Here is a 16,181-nt window from a genome sequence, read left to right on the forward strand (position 1 = left end):
TGGCGCGGGGCATCGTCGAGGCGGACTACGAGTTCAAGTCGCGGAGCGGCTTCGAGGACCGGCTCGCGGGCGCCGTGCGGCGGAGCCGGGCCGCGACGGACGACGCGCTCGAGGCGCGCGCGCTCGCGCGCGCACTCGCGGAAAGCGTCGGCGCGACCGACGCGGCGACGCGCGCGGCCATGGCCGAGAGCCTCGGGTCGGGCCTGACGGCGGGCGAGGAGCGGGCCATGGTCGAGCGGCTCGCGGCGCACACGGACTGCACGCGGGCCGAGGCGCGCGGCGCGCTCGCCGCGGCGAAATGGCACGAGGGCCGCGCGGCAGAGACGCTGCTGCCGGATCTCCTCTATCTGAGCCCGAAGAAGGACGCGGCCCAGGCGGCGAAGATCCGCCAGGTCGCTGACATCGGCCGCTGCTCCGCGGAGGACGCCGCGCGCGCGCTCGAGGCGAGCGGCTGGGACGCGTCCGACGCGCTCGTCGCCGTCGGGGCAGGAAAAGAGAGCGAAATTCCCAACTTCAAAGGCTCCTATCTCGGCCGTTTTCCACTCGTTTTGGCTGACTTTTGGACGAGCGATCATCTCTCGGAACGTTCTCGAAGCATGGATGCTTTTCCCGGAACGAGCGCGCGCGGAACACTCACGTTGAAGCGACGTTGAATCTCTCTTTTCCCGCCCAGGTCGCCGTCGCGCTCGGCGCCGTCGCGGCCAAGGGCGCGGACCGGCGCGTCGAGGACGCCAAGGTCGCCCAGGTCGTGGAGATCGCCGCCGTGTCGGAGGCCTGGGCCAAGCTCGCGCTCGAGTCCTGCCGCTGGGACGTGTCGGCCGCGTGCGCGTTCGTCGTCGCGGGGGTGCTGTCCAGGGCAGGAAACGGGTGCGAAGACTTCAAAGGCTCCAATCTCGGCCGTTTTCCACTCGTTTCGGCTGACTTTTGGACGAGCGATCATCCCTCGGAGCGCTCTCAAAGCGTGGATGCTTTTTGTGGAACGCGTACGCGCGAAACACTCACATTGAAGCGACATCGAATCACCCGTTTCCTGTCCCAGGTGCTGTCGCAGCCGACGACGGGCGGCACGCCGAACCTGCCCGCGCCGCCGGACGACGACGACGCGCCGCGTACAACAACGCCGCGCGACGCCGCGGCGCTCGCCGACGCGGACCGCTTCGCCGCCGCGTGCCAGATCCAGGCCGCGCGGCGCGGCGCGTTGGGGCGCCGCGCGTTCGCCGCGGAGCGGCGCCGGCGGACCGTCGCGCGGACCGCGGCGGTCAACGCCTGCCTGCGCGCGGCGCGCGACGCCGACGCGCGCGCGGCGGCGGCGGCGGCGGCGGCGACGCGGGCCGCGCGCGACGCGGGCCGCCGCGCGGCCGCCGAGGCCGCGGAGCGGCGCGCGGCCGCGGAGGCCGAGCGCCGCGCGGCCGAGGACGAGCGCCGCGCGGCCGAGGCCGCCGCGTTCCGCCGCGCCAACGAGGACGCGGAGGCGCGCCGGCGGATCCAGGAGGAGGCCGAGGCCGAGGTCGCCGCGCGCCGGGCCGCCGTCGCGGAGCGGGCCGCGGCGGACGCGGCGGGGGCCGAGGAGGCGGCCGCGCTCTTCGCGGAGGTCGCGACCTACCTCCAGCGGACGCTCCAGGCCCACCACCGCGGCACGCTCGGCCGCGCCTGGGCGGCCTACCTCCGCGAGGACCGGGACCGGAGCGCCGCGGCGGAGGCCGCGGCGACGGCGCTCCAGGGCCGCGCGCGGCGGCGGCGCGCGGCCGCGGCCGCGGCCGCGCGCGCCGCGGCGGCGGCGGCGCTGACGCGCGGGCTCCGGCGGCGCCTCGGGGCGTCGAGGCGCCGCGCCGCGCGCGCCGTCGCGCGCGAGGTCGAGCTCGAGGCCGCGCGGCTCCAGGCCGACGCGTCCGCGCGCGCCGCGGAGGTGGCCGCCGCGGCCGCGGAGGCCGCGGCGACGAGCGCCGCGGCGAAGGCGGCGGCCGCCGCGCGCGCCGCCGCGGCGCGGGCGGCGGAGGCGGCGCGCGTCGAGGAGGCGGCGACGCAGGCGGCCGCGGCCGACGCGGCGGAGGCCGCGCTCGCGGCGGCGGCGGCGGAGCGGGCGGAAGCGGAGCGCGCGGCCGCGGCCGAAGCGGAGCGTGTTGCCGCGGCCGAAGCGGAGCGCGTTGCTGCAGCAAAGGACGCGGAGCGCGTTGCTGCAGCGGAGAGGGAGGCGGAACTAGCGGCGGCGAAGGAGGCGGAGCGCGCCGCGGCGGCGACGGCCGAGGCCGAGCGGGCCGCCGAGGCCGCGGAGCGGGAGCGGCGCGCCGCCGGGGCCGACGCGCGCGCGGCGGCGTTGCGGCGCGACGCCGAGGCCGCGCGGCGCCGCGAGGAGGCGTCGCTCGCGCGGCGCGCGGCCGCGGATCGCGCGGCGCGCGAGTCGGACGCGGCGCGCGCGGCCGCGGCCGTCGTGTCGCGCCTCGAGGCGGCGGCGCGCGGGCCCCGGCCGGGCGCGGCGGCGTCGCCGAACAAGCGCGGCGGCGGGCGGCGGCACACGGTCGCCGCGGACTTCGAGCTCCCGGCGGACGCGACGCTCGAGAGCTACCGGTCCGCGGCGCCGCGGCCGCGGAAGCCCCGGCAGCGCATCCTCAAGACCATCAACGGCGCCCAGTACGAGCGCGTCGGCGGCGGCTGGGCGCCCGTCTTCGCGAGCTCGAAGCTCTGGTCGTCCGCGGACGAGAAGCGGCGGCGGCGCAAGTCGAGCGACAAGCTGCCCGCGGTGCCCGGCGCGCTGCCGCCCCTCGCGCGGCGCGACGCCGCCGCCGCGGCCGCGCGCGACGAGCAGCGGTCCTCGTCGGCGAAGTCGAAGCGGCTCCCCGCGCTCGGCGCGGGGCTGCCCCAGATGCACCCGCCGCGGCGGTCGTCCGCGCCCGTCGCGACCTAGGCTTAGACTTACGCGTCGTCATCGCCGGCGCCGACATAGGCTTCGACGTAGCGGAGCCACTGGCAGCGGAAGTTGTCCACGTCGAAAGGCGCCAAGGGTGTCCGGTAAGTCCGTTTCGTTCGGTCGGCGCGGTTCTCCGTTTTAAGCTTGGAGTATTTGTTCAGGAGTGCTTTTGAAGTTTTGGTCATCCACTCGATCGTCACGGATGAGTTCTGCGCGTCGAGCACCTCGGCCATCATCTGCAAAACCGCGGGCTCGCCGAACTTCTTCCGCACGGCGCAGGTGAACTTGTCGAAAGCCACGCTAGAATCGTCGAGGATGACGAGGTCGTTCATGCGCGAGTCGCGCACGCAGATTCCGTCGATACCACGCGACCGCATGCTCGCGTTGACGAGTTCGGCAGCGTGATCGAGGCTCTTGACTTCGATAACGGATTCGATGGCGTAGAGCTGCAGGAGGTCCTCGTCCGTCCATCCGTGGTGCGATGTGGCCATGCCTCCGGAGAAGACGTTCTTCGCCTGCAAGCGCGAGAGCATGTGCGTGTGGGTCTCCGCGGCGTTGCCGGCGCGCCGGCCGACGAGAACGGCTATCTTTGTCATGCGGTAGCCCGCATGGGCACTTACCTCAGGATGGAAGAGGGCGTTCTCGATGACGCCTCCATTATCTTTGCTGCCGTAATTCGCTCCGCGGCGGTACCAGCGGCTCACCTTCGTGATGCCGAACTTGAAAAACTTGGTGCGGTTTGCCGGCTTCTGGACGAACGCGAGCGCCTTCTTCGCCGCAGCGGAGCCCGTCTTCCGTGCGGCCTCCTCGAGCTTGCGATGAGACGCAGCGAGGTCGCGGAGCGATTTCAGCTGCGCTGCCACCGCGCGCGCATCCTTGCTGCTCGTCTTGCTCTTCGCTTTGCCCATGCTTTCAATTGCCGAGATCTGGCAGGGAATCGCTGACCTTTTCGCCACAAACGGCCGCTGAGCGCGCCGGAGCTCACGGCTCTAGCCACCCCAGTCCGGGGACGTCCGCGAGGGACGGCGTCGGCCAGGGGCTCGGATGGGACGGCGTCGGTGGTGTGGCGCGCGCGCGCGCGAAACCGACGGGCGCGGGCCCCGGTGGCTTCGGCGGCGCCGTGCGCCTCCGCGCGCGCTAAGCTAGGCGTTCGTTAGCACGGCCTCGACGATGGCCGCGGCGAGCTTCGCGCCGCCCCGGGGGCTCGGCTCGACGCGCTCGACGTAGTCCGCCGTGTCCGAGCCGTCGAGGATCTCGAAGAAGGGCAGGGCCACGACGGGGACGCCGTCGATGTGGATGCGCCGCGTGCCGAGCTTGAAGACGTGGCGGATGGCCCGCTGCAGCAGCTCCGGCTTCGCGTTGTACCCCAGGAGCCGCAGCGTGCCGTCGGCCCAGGACCCCCGTCCGTGGACGTCCAAGTAATAGATCATCGCCACGACGACGAGCTTCGGCTTCCGCTTCGCCACGAGGTTCGACGCGTAGGCCGTGACGCGATTCTTGAACAAATCCACAAAGTAGCCCAGACCGAGCGGGAACGAGCACAGCCCCGCGACGCAGCCCGGCAACCCGCAACCGAGGCAGCCGCAGTCCGTGAGCCCCGCGCACGGCGTGTAGACGTCCGGCGGGCACGCGCACGCGCACGCGTCCAGCGCCTCGCCGCAGCAGAGCCCCGCGCAGAGCAAGGGCACGATGTTCGCGCACGTGCACAGCACGGGCGCGAGCGCGATGTCGTTGCCGCCCACGCTCACGACGACGACGTCCTCCTCCGTCACATGGTCCCGCAGGAACGCGTCCTGGTCCAGCAGCCGCCCGAACGCGCGGTCGTTGAGCGACGTCGCCTCGATCGCCGTGTTCAGCGCCGCCCAGCCTGGGCAGGACAAGAGAGATTCAACGTCGCTTCAACGTGAGTGTTCCGCGCGCGCGCGTTCCAGAAAAAGCATCCACGCTTCGAGACCGTTCCAAGAGATGATCGCTCGTCCAAAAGTCAGCCGAACGAGTGGAAAACGGCCGAGAGAGGAGCCTTTGAAGTTGGGAATTTCGCTCTCTTGTCCTGCCCTGCGCCCAGCCCGGCGCGCGGTCCGCGAAGAGCTTGTTGACGTGGTAGGCCACGTCCTGCTTCATCTCCGGCGGCACCAAAATCGTCTCGTAGCCGTTGACCGCCGGCGCGCTGTCCTGGAACCAGAACTTGTTGTCCAACGAACTGTCGCCGGCGAAGAAGACGACCTTCTTCTTGTCCTCGCGCAGCCGCCGCTCGACGATCTCGCAGGGCCGGATGGGGTGGCCGTGGTACTGGCCGTACCAGCCGTAGGTGTCCACCGTGTCCGGATTGCCCGTGTGGGGCGGCGCCATCGTTTGCGCGCGCCCGGAGAGCTGCTGCCTTTACCACAGCTCGCCAAAGCTGCTTCAATATCACGGCACGGAGCAGCCTCTCTCGAAGGCCCCGACGCGATGTCTGCGCTGGACTTCCAGGCGCTCTACGCTGCCGAGCGGCGGCGGTTGAAAGCTCTGAAGCAAAAAAAAGCGCCGGAAAAAACACGGCAAGCGCCGGAACCAGCGCAAAAACCAGCACAACCCGACGCCCACGTCTCCTGCCTCGACGCAGGAAGGCCGCGGCCCACGCCGATCGCGCTCGACGCCCCGCCGACCATCGCCTACGCCGCGGACTTCGTCACGGAGGCCGAGGAGCGCGCGCTCGTCGCCGCCGCGGAGGCCGGCGCCGACTGGGTGTCGGTGCGCGGCCGCCGGCTCCGCCGCCTCGGCCAGGGCGGGACAAGGGTGATTCAACGTCGCTTCAACGTGAGTTTTCCGCGCGCGCGCGTTCTGGGAAAAGCGCCCACGCTTCGAGGCCGTTCCGAGAGATGATCGCTCGTCCAAAAATCAGCCGAAACGAGCGGAAACCGGCCGAGAGAGGAGCCTTTGAAGTTGGGAATTTCGCTCTCTTGTCCTGCCCAGGCCTCGGCGGCCCCGCGGGCGAGCCGGGCTTCGCGCCGGAGCCGCTCCCGGCCTGGGCGGCGGAGCTCTGCGCGGCGGCGGCGACGGACGACGCGCGCGGCGCGCCGAACCACGCGCTCGTCAACGCCTACGACTTCGACGCCGAGCCGCGGCCCTTCGTGTTCCCGCACACCGACGGCCCGGCCTACGACGACCGCACGGCGACGCTGAGTTGCGGCGCCGACTGCGTCATGACCTTTTCGCGGCGCCTCGCGCCGGAGGAGGTCGGCGTCGTCGCGCCGTCGGTCGCGTGCACCGTCGCGCTCCGGCGGCGGTCGCTGCTCGTCTTCTCCGGCGCGGCCTACGCGGCCCACACGCACGCCATCGACGCCGCGGAGAGCGACGTCGTCGCCGGCGACTGCGCGAACGCCGACCTCGCCGGCGTGGCCGTCGGCGACGTCCTGCCGCGCCGCGGCCTCCGCCACTCGTTCACGCTCCGCCGCGCGAAGCCCATCCCGAGTAAGTGACGCTGTCTTTGCGGGGCCAACGCGCCGCGCCAACCGAAAAAGAAGCACCAAAGCGCCAAGCGTCCTAGAAATTATAGCCGCCGGGCCCCCTCAGCCGCCGGGCCGGCAGGGCGCCCAGCAGAACGTCGTGCACGCGCGGCCCGTCTTCTCCCACTGGGCGGCGTCCGCGGCGCCGGCCTTGGACGGCGCGTCGACGATGTCCGCGCCGTCGTCGGGCACCTCCGTGCCGCTGTGTTTGAGAATATTGAGCGTCTTGACCCAGCAGGCCGCGTCGGCCTTGGTCGGCGCGCGGAGCGTGTACGTGCGGTCGTTCAAGCCGATGGCGAAGAGGCCCGCGTCCGGGTCCGGCGGCTCCGGCGGCGCCGCGGCCGGCGCGGCGCCGCCGGGCGGCGCGGGCAGCGGCGACGTCGTCGCCGCGGGCTCCGGCGCTTTGTCGACGCAGCGGATGGCGCCGCACTGCGGCAGCGAGAGCGCGGCGAGGAGCTTCGTCATGCGCTTCGACTTGTAGTAGGTCAAGAACGAACCGTTCGTCTCGAACCATCGCTTCTGCCATTTCCCGTCGCGCGTGAGCTTGTGCAGGTAGCCGTGGATGCGCACGACCTCTTCCGTCATGGGCCGGAAGGCCTCCGTCGACCCCTGGCGGATGCGCTCGTCGACGGGCGGCGCGCCGGCCATGCCGTCGCGCGGCAGCGGACGGAAAGAACCCGCACCGCGGAGAGGCAGCCCGCTCGAGATCGAGAGCAGAGCGGATCAGCGTTGTCGGCAATATCATCACATACACAAACCGCCAGCGCCGCCGACGTGATAAGAGAGCGCCCCGCGCGCCTCGAGCCCGCGCGGGCCATGGTCTACTTCAACACGGACACGATCCTGCGCGCGAAGCGCGCCCAGGCCGAGTACGAGAAGGGCACGACCGTCGGCGGGCGGCGGGCGGCCCTCTACGCGCCCAACAGCGCCGAGTCGTTCTTGACGTGGCACCCGCGGCGCGAGGTGACGAGCCTCGTCGGCGCCTACCGGCTGAGCAACGGGAACCTGGGCTGCCCCTGGCCCGTGGACCGGTCCGCGACGCTCCAGAAGGAGCGCAGCGGGCTGCACGCGAGGCTCAGCCGCTACGAGAGCGGCGTCGACCGCCTCGAGGCGCTCCTCCGCGAGAAGCGGACGCGCGGCGCGCGGCCCGCGACGACGGGCGGCGCCCTGGCGCCGCCGGAGGACGCCGTCGACGCCGGCGCGCCGCTCACGGCGGGCAAGAGCGTGCGCTTCCGCTACCCGCGGCGGAACCCGCCGCCGGTGCGGCCGCCGCGGCCCTTCGACCCCAACAGCGGCTTCGGCAAGCAGCCGCTGAGCGTGCTGCCGAGCGTGCCCGGGCCCCTCTTCGGCACGGCCGACGTCCGCAACGACCCCTTCCCCTACTGGCCCCTCACGCTCAACTCCAAGGGCCGCGGCGACCACCACGAGCGCGTCGTCCGCCTCGGCAAGGACATGCCCATGAGCCGCTGGAGGACCGCGCCGTCGCCCAAGTTCTCCACGGAGCCGAGCCACAACATGCTCCGCACCGGCAACGCGACGACGGGGCCCCTCTGGTGATCGGCGCCGTTAAGCGCCTTCTTTACTAGCTCGGTTGTCCCCCGGGGAGAAGCACCCGCCTCTTACGAGCTCGCGGCGGCCTGGTATGTCGGCTCAGGCGCCGGCCGGCGTCGCCGGCGGGCAGAGGGACTTGGAGAACGAGAGCCGGAAGGCCGACGCCCCGCCGCCCTCGAAGCCGATGCCGAACGCGACGCCCGCGCCGACGAGGCCCGCGTACCAGAGGAGGCAGCCGACGTTGAGGAAGAAGAGGGACCCGCCGAGCGGCGCGTCGCGGTGCCCGACGATCGCGCCCGGCCCGCGGAAGGGGTAGTAGCACAGGCCCATCTGGAGCAGGAGGAAGAGGGGCACGAGGCCGCGGCGCACCGCGAGGTCCACCGGGGGCACGTCCGCGCCGCCGAAGAAGTGGCGGTGCAGCCAGAAGACGCGGCGGTACGCGGGCGAGAGCTCGAGCGACCGCGTCGTCCGCGTGCGCCGGAGCGTCTGGAGCTTGAGCGCGCCGCCGTCCTCGTCGTAGCGCTCCCACCGCGACGACACGACGACGAGGACGAAGCTCAGGAACTGGAACGTGAGCATGACGGAAAAGTAGGAGTCGAGCCACGTGTACTCCTCCGTCTCCTTGGCCTCGTAGAGCATGAAGCTGCTCGCGACGATGCCCGCGAGCGACAGGCCGCCGCGGTCCATGCCGTGGGACTTGACGTCGTCCATCCAGAACGCGCCGAAGGCGATGATGTTGAACGCCCAGCCGACGAGGACGAAGGACCGCTCGATGTACTCCGCCGCGCGCTCGAGCCGAATCTCGTACGACACGCGCGGCTCGTCGCCGCCGGGGCACGTGTCGCCGCAGCGGTCGACGTCGGACCACGCGCCGACGTAGGGCCTCGGCCCGCCGCGAGGCTTCGGCTGGTACCAGGGGGCGAAGCCCGAGTTGGAGCCCTTGAGCAGACACATCCTAGCCCCTTTATGACCATCGACGTGCGCAACGCAGTTGCATTGAAACCCTCAGGAAGTCTTCTCATAGCCTCCTCCGCGCGAAGCCCGCGTTCACAAAGAGACAAACATCAAAACATACGATTATCTCCTATATCAATTTCATATCTACAGAACTTCAACTTCAACTCACATTCAACTCAACATCACATCAAACGCCAAGTCAGCTTCAATTTAACAGATGCGTATAACGGATTCTCAACGGACCGCGTATGATGTCATAGAAGTCGGGCGCGAGGTGAAGTTAAGTTGAAGTTGCGGTTTTGCCAATATATAAAATTGTTATAGTCAAAAATGAATATGAATGTTATAGAATTAGTGCTGTCTAGCGGATTCTCAACGGACCGAGAATTGCTCGGATCGCCCACTGTTTCCTCGACTCTCGAGTCCCGCCGGGGCATGTGCAGCGCGCGCGGCCGCCCCGCGCCTTCGAGCGAGGCTCCCCACACGCACGAACGCGAAAGGAGGTCAGTATACGAAGGCTTGCCGTGCGCCGGTTTGGTGCTTGGGGGTTTTGGGGGGGCTCCTAGGAGTTGGAGCCCGTGTTCGCGGCGGTGTTGTGGACGAGGGACCTCGGCTCGCTCTGCGGCGTCGTCGAGCCGACGACGAGCTTGCGGTAGGAGAGGCCGAGGAGCGGGGACGCGCCGGGCGGGAGGAGCGCGCGCCTCGCCTGGTCCCGCGGCGCCGCGGCGGGCGGCGCGGCGGGCGGCGCGTCGCGCGGCGCGTCGTCGGCGGCGCGGAGCCGCTTCGCGCGGTCGTCGCCGTCGCGGGGCGGCAGGGTGCCGTAGAGGCCGCCGAGGGCGTGGCCGCCGAGGGCGTCGCCCGTGCGCCGCGCGGCGGCCGCGGCCGCGCGGTGGTGCTCCGCGAGGAGGTCCCGGTAGTTCCGCTTCGGGCTCGGGCTGCCGAGCGCCGCGGGCGGCGCGCCGCGGTCGTCGCCCGGCGCCGGCGCCGGCGCCGCGGCGAGGGCGTCGGTCCGGGGCGCCGGCGGCGGGAGGCCCCGGGGCGCGGCGAGGGACGCGACGGCGCCGCGCGCGCGCGCGAGCGCGGCCGCGCCGGCCGCGCGGCGGAGCGACTCGTGGCCGCCCGGGCCGCGCTCGTGGCCGTGGAGGCCGCGCTGCGTCGCCGCGTCGAAGGGCGGCGGCTCCGCGAGGCGCGCGGCGCGCGCCTTGGGCTGGTCCGCGATGCCCAAGCGCCGCGTGACCGTCGCGGGCGACGCCTCGACGCCGAGGTCCGGGGGCACCCAGCCGTAGAGCTCGCTGTAGAGCTCCGTCGCGGGCTTGACGGCGGCGGCGGACCGCGCCGCGGCGAGCACGGCGCCGGACTGGCCCGCGGACGCCGCGGACACGGACCGGAGCGCCTCGGTCCGCGCGTCGCGCGCCGCGGCGCCGCCGCGGCCGGTCGCGGCCGCGTCGGCGTCGCAGGCGTGGGCCATCTCGCCGATCTTGTCGATGGCGCGCATGAGGATCTGGCGCCGCCGCTCGCTGGGCCGCTCCTCGAACTCCGTGAGCTCCGTCGCGGTGCGCGCCGCGGCCTCGGCGGCGCGGACGGCCGCGCGCGCGACCTCGTCGGCGGTCTGGTTGTCGCCCGGGCGGTACCCCGCCGGGGGCTCGGGCCGCGGGAAGGCGCCGGGCCGCGGCGCCTCGGGCGACGCGAGCGCGCGCCGGTCCGTCTCCAAGGTCCGCGGCGTGTCGCCGCCCTGGCCGACCTGTGTGCAAATCAACCAGTGAGCTGGGACGTCGGGGCCAAACTTCAGAATGCTCTAGCTCGGTCAAATCGAAGTCGATTCGGCTGATTTTTGGACGAATCGATTGCTCTCGGCGAGTTCTCGAAGCACGGCGGAAGTGCTCGTGTCAAAACATTCGAATACGCGCACATTGAAGTCGGGTTGAAGATTTGATTTGCACACAGTGGCCGACGAGCGTCCGGAGGTCCGCGCTGTAGTTCGCGCGCGCGGCGCGGAGCTCGGCGTCGCGGCGCGCCGCCGTGACGAGCGCCGCGCCCTCGGCGACGCGGGCGGCCCAGGAGCTCGACGGGCCCGGCCCCGCGGCCGCGGGCGCGGACCGCGGCGGCGCGCCGCGGACGGCCGCGTTCGCGGCGTGGAGCGCGCTCTGGGCCACGGTGCCGGCGCTCGGGTCGTCGGGCGGCGCGCCCGGCGGCGCGCCGAGCTTCGAGAGCGTGATGGCCCGGGGCCGGTCGCCGGCGGCGGGTGGAGGGGGCCGCGGCGGCGCGACCGCGGCGCGCGGCCGCGGCGGCGCGGGCGCGGGCGCCTCGCCGTCGACGGCCGCGCCGCGGCGCGCGGCGCGGGCCGCGCGGCCCGCGCCGGGGCCCCCGGGGTGGTCGACCACCTCGCCGGACCGCTGGGCCGCGCCGCGCATGGCGAAGAAGATGGCCTCGGCGGACGTCGTCTCCTCGGCGCGGACGAAGAGCGACTCGAGGCGCCGCAGCCGCCAGAGCTCGGGCTCGTCGAGGTGGCCCGTGCGGTAGAAGATGGACTTGCCCAGCGTCGCGCCCGCGAACTTCTTCGTGATGCGCATGGGCGCGCAGTGCAGCCGCGCGCTCAGGAACGCGCGGAGCGTCGTGCCGTCCGCGCAGTCGGGCACGACGCCCGCGAGGAAGTACTGGATGAGCAGCTCGCTGTAGTTCTGCTCGTCCGTGGTCCACTTGCCGCGCCGCAGCGGCAGGTCCGCGAGCGCCGCGACGGTCTTCCGCGCCGGCGGGGCGCCGCCGGCGTCGCTCGACATGGCGGGTCGCGTTCCCGCGGGCGGCGGCCGCGCGTTCCTGTTTTTTTTTTGTGTTTTGGCGTCCGGGACGGTCCGGGAGCGTGCGCGAGCGGTGTTCGCACTCGCCCCGTTCACTTGGCGTCACGAGGGGGGCGGTCTCGGCTGCGAGCACCTGTCTGCCACCTTCGATCGACGCTTCACGAGGGCTAGGGTTGATGTAATACGTACAAGACGCCTACGGCTTACTTGCCCCTGCCGGGGGGGCTTGCCTGCGGCGCGGCGAGAGCGCGCCCTTCGGGCGCGCTCGCGCGAGCTGAGCCACTCATTCCCGTGTCAATGCTTCCCTCTGCACCGCTCGCGCGACGACAGCCATTTAATTTCCGTACGGCGGGGGAACCGGCACGCACAACTCACGCATATATATATGGATGAAGCCATACTAGTGCTCCTTGCCTTCAACGCAGCCCTGGGTCAGGGCAGCCACTCGCTTGAGCTTTTTCAATCGACTCACGACCTTTGTGTTGCGATTTGCGTCGTGACCTGGGTCAAATTTGGCCTAAAATTAATAGAATTAGGTTTCATTTTCTTCTTACGCACGGAGAAGAGCTAAAATTCTGATGTTGCTGGGCCCGTGCAAAAGTCAAAAACGCTGTTTTGTTGGCAGCCTCTCATGGCAGCCTATGTACCACGGTAACGCGGACTGGTGCGTCGCGCGCAACGAAACCCAGAAACTCACGCGCGATGCTCTAGGCCAAAGTGGCCGCCGGAGGAGGACGAGGACTGGGACTTTACGGAGCTCGGCCCGTACCAGGCGCGGCGGGGCACCGCGCGGCGCGCCTGGTACGAGAAAGACTCCCTCGAGCGCGGCCGCCTCGACCCGGAGGAGAAGCGCGAGGCCGACTGGGCGGCGTTCTGCGAGCGCAAAGACGACGACGAGGACGAGGACGACGGCGACGGCCTCGACATGCCGCCGCGCAAGTCCGCGGCCGGCCGCCGCGCGGCCGCGAGCCCGCGCGGCGGCGGCGCGGCGGCCTCGCCGCGCGCCGGCGCGTCGCCGCGCGGCGCCGCGTCGCCCCGCGGCGCCGCGGGCGCCGGCCTCCCGGGGACGCCGCGCGGCGCGAAGAAGGCCGCGGCGACGGCCGCGAAGGCGGCGTGGAGCCCCGCGGGCAAGGCCAAGGCGCCGCCCGGCGCCGGCGACGGAGCGCGCGTCCGGAGAACCCCCCAGATCCATACTTGTTCGTAGGCGCCGCCCGTCGCGACGCCCAAGGGCGGCAAGCCCATGCTCTTCTCGCTCGCCGTGCGCCGCGACGCGGGCCTGAAGCTGCTCGTGCTCCGCTGGTACGACGTCCTCGTCAAGGGCCCGCTCCGCGCGGCGCTGCGCAGGTGGCGGCTCAACGAGGAGCGCGCGGTCTCCGCGGCCTTCGAGGCGTCCTGGGAGTCGCTCCTGGGCCGCACGGAGGCGCGCAGGGTCCAGCTGCGGTGCCTCCGCGACTGGCAGGCCGGCGTCGCGCGGCGGCGGAGCGCGAGGACGGCGGCGGCGACCCTGGAGGCGCGCTACCGGCGCCCGCCCTTCGCGAAGGCCTTCCGGCGCTGGCGGGGCTACGACGTCGAGCTGCGGAGCCGCCTGCGGGCCTACGACCGCCTCCGCCACGCGCTCTGCGGCGCCGGCCGCCGCTGCTTCGCGAAGTGGGCCGCGATGGTCCTGGGGCACAAGCGGCTGCTCGCCAAGGCGGCGCGCCACGCGGGCCGCTTGCGGGACCGGGCGCTGCGCCGCCTGCTCCGGAGCTGGCGCCGCCACGCGGCCGACGCGCGCCGCTTCCGCTTCGCGGCGCTGCGGCGCGTCTTCGCGACGCACGCCTTGCGGAACCCGAAGCGCGAGGCCTTCCGGCGGCTCCGGACGTTGGCGCTGGCGCGGCGGCGGCGGCGGCGCACGCTGCCCGCGCGGACGCACGTCGTCGTCCGCCTGCGCGAGGCGTCGGTGGCGTGCGCGCTCCGCGACTTCCACCGCCGCTGGCGCGCGTGGATCCAGACCCGGAAGCGCTGCCGCGCGCTCCTCGCGCGCCAGCTCAAGCGCGTCGCGCGCGCGCCGGCGCGGCGCGCGCTCCACGCGCTCAAGGTCGCGGGCGACGCGGGCCGCCTCGCGGACGCGCGGCGCCGCGACGCCGCGGCGGCGATGGTCCGCGCGTCGTTCCGCGCGACGTTCTCCTGGTGGTTCATGATCGTCCACCGGCGCATGCGCGCGCGGTCGCGCCTCCGGAGCTGCCTCCGCGTCGCCGCGCGCTGCCGGCTCCGGTCCGCGCTCGGCCGCTGGCGACGCGCGGCGACGGAAGAGCGCGCGACGTGCCCAACTTCAAAGGCTCCCATCTCGGCCGTTTCCCACTCGTTTCGGCTGACTTTTGGACGAGCGATCATCTCCCGGAACGGTCTCGAAGCGTGGATGCTTTTGGGGGGAACGCGCGCGCGCGGAACGCTCACGTTGAAGCGACGTTGAATATGTTGACGCCCAGGTGGCGCGCGGCGACGGACATCGCGACGAACCGGAAGAAGTCCGCGATCCAGCAGCGGCTCATCCAGCTCGACATGGCCGAGCTCTACGACATCGCCGCCGTCGGCGCCGCGTCGACGCGGCCGCCGCCGCCGGCGCGCCGGGGCGCCTACCGCGACCGCTTCGGCGCGGACCGCGCGGCCGGCGACGGCTACGAGGACGTCGACGGGCCGCGCCACTTCCGCGACGCCTGCCGGGCGTCGCCGCCGTCGCCGGGCTCGGCCCACCACCGGGCGCCGACGTTCGCGAACCTGGGCGACCGCGCGGACGACTCGGGCTCGCCGCAGTCGACGCGGTCGGGCTACACCTACGACGACGGCGTCCCGAGCCCGCGGTCGCCCTACGGCCGCGACGCCTGGGGCCCCGGCGCGCCGCCCTACTGGCCCTCCGCCGCGTCCGTCCGCTCCGCCGACTTCGCGCCCGCCGCGTCGCCGACGGCCGCCTACCGCTCGCCGCCCGCGGCGACGCCCCACGGCGCGCGCCACCTCCGCTTCGAGAGCCGCGGGGCTTAAGAGCAGTCGCGATCGACGGGGCCGCGCGGGCTCGGAGCAGACGGCCCCGATGGGGCCTTGCGCCCCGGGAGCCAGCCACCAGGAGCCTGAGGGACATACTTGCCCGCCCCCTTACCGAACGCGTCGCGCGGAGGGGCAACTTGCCCACGGCGGCGCCCCTTCAACGACACGACGCTGAATCTGTCTTGTCGTGTTCGATCTCTCAGACTATCGAAAAAGGAGCTGAACTCGCGCGCATCGTCTCCTCCCGCGTCCAAATATCCCCGGATTGGCTAGAAGTCGAAGACCTGCGCGTGGGTCGGCAAGTCGCCCGCGAAGCGCTGCGACAAGGAGTCCAAGTCCAAGGTCTTGGCCAGCGACGCCTGCCCCGTGGCGTGCGACGCCTGCCCGACCTGGGCGGAGGTGACGGAGGACCTCCAGGAGACCTGCGCGCGGCATATCACCGCGCTCGAGGCCAACCTCGCGCACGGCGAAGGCGAGATCGCCGCGCTCAAGGCCGCGAACGCCGAGCTCGAGACCGCGAACGCCGCGCTCGAGGGCAAGGTGGCCGAGCTCGAGGCCAAGCTCGAGGCCCCGACGCCCGCGCCGACGGTCGACCCCACGGCAGCGCCTACGACGGCGCCGACGGCGGCTCCCACGCTCGAGCTCACGCTCGAGCCCACAGCGGCGCCCACGGCGCCCCCCACGGCCGCGCCGACGGCTTCCACGTGCGCCGCGAACGAGTGGTTGGTCTGCGAAAAGTGCCCCAGAGGCGCCACGTGCGACGGCGCCAACGCCGTGTGCGAAGGCGAGGGCAGTTGGTACGTCAACCGCTTCAACGTCTGCCTCGAGTGCCCGAACGGCTAGTGAAGGTCAGGCATCAGAGACCCAGAGACTAGAGACCTGGGCATCGAGCATCAGACCTGGGTTTCAGACTAAGAGAGACCTGGGATTGAAACCCAGGCCCTCGAATTACGAAAAAAACCTAGAAGTCGCCCAGGGCGTGGTCCAGGTCGCCGGCGGTGGGCCACAGGTGGACCACAATCACCTCCATCACCTTCAGCAGCAGCAGCAGCAGCAGCAGCGTCGTCGTCGTCGTCGCCGCCGCCGCCGCCGCCGCCGCCGCCGCCGCCGCCGCCGCCGCCGCCGCCGCCGCGCGCGCGCGCGCGCGGGCATTCGAACCTACAATCAGACACAGAACGGCATAGGGAAGGCCATTTTAGCTCAGTGGGTGAAACTGTGACGGTAATAGACGGGATCCCGAAATCGAGTGGGCGCGCGCGCAGCCCGCAGCCGCAGTGATCGACCGAATGTACTCCGCCAAAAGGATGGGGCAGCGCCGGCGCAACTCACTGGCGTGCTCCAGTGCACTTCCTTGGCCCGGGATGGGCCCCGATAGCGGTTCTGGCGGCGTCGGGGCAGCCCAGACGTCGCATGCGCACTCCTGCGGACAAACCGGGTTGGGGCATCCTGTCGTCAAGCGGCAAACAT

General features: G+C 72.2%; 4 protein-coding genes across 4 annotated transcripts in view; 1 reads left to right on the top strand and 3 right to left on the bottom strand.

Moving 5' to 3' along the window:
• Window positions 1-179: 179 nt before the first annotated feature.
• AURANDRAFT_65627 (hypothetical protein) lies at window positions 180-921 on the top strand (the record flags this gene model as incomplete). Its single annotated transcript, XM_009040603.1, has 3 exons — window positions 180-545; window positions 674-835; window positions 856-921. The coding sequence occupies 3 exons, from the start codon at window positions 180-182 to the stop codon at window positions 919-921; spliced, it is 594 nt and encodes a 197-aa protein (XP_009038851.1).
• Window positions 922-4,047: 3,126 nt separating this feature from the next.
• Window positions 4,048-5,254, bottom strand: AURANDRAFT_29291 (hypothetical protein; the record flags this gene model as incomplete). The annotated part of the gene is made up of 3 exons (XM_009040779.1): window positions 4,048-4,401; window positions 4,522-4,772; window positions 4,900-5,254. 3 exons carry the CDS (start codon window positions 5,252-5,254, stop codon window positions 4,048-4,050), a joined length of 960 nt encoding a protein of 319 aa, XP_009039027.1.
• Window positions 5,255-8,040: 2,786 nt separating this feature from the next.
• On the bottom strand, window positions 8,041-8,895 carry AURANDRAFT_65629 (hypothetical protein; the record flags this gene model as incomplete). The annotated part of the gene is made up of 1 exon (XM_009040778.1): window positions 8,041-8,895. The coding sequence occupies one exon, from the start codon at window positions 8,893-8,895 to the stop codon at window positions 8,041-8,043; it is 855 nt and encodes a 284-aa protein (XP_009039026.1).
• A 496-nt stretch (window positions 8,896-9,391) lies between these two features.
• The window catches only part of AURANDRAFT_71991 (hypothetical protein), a gene marked incomplete at both ends in the record, with an annotated part of 18,505 nt that continues 11,715 nt past the window's right edge, over window positions 9,392-16,181 (bottom strand). The window contains 3 exons of the mRNA XM_009040777.1: window positions 9,392-10,639; window positions 10,839-11,712; window positions 12,166-12,210. Coding sequence (XP_009039025.1) covers window positions 9,461-10,639; window positions 10,839-11,712; window positions 12,166-12,210 — 2,098 coding nt within the window. The remainder of the gene's footprint in view (window positions 10,640-10,838; window positions 11,713-12,165; window positions 12,211-16,181) is intronic.

This window comes from Aureococcus anophagefferens, assembly GCF_000186865.1.
Source record: "Aureococcus anophagefferens unplaced genomic scaffold AURANscaffold_16, whole genome shotgun sequence".
NCBI classification, from domain to species: domain Eukaryota; class Pelagophyceae; order Pelagomonadales; family Pelagomonadaceae; genus Aureococcus; species Aureococcus anophagefferens.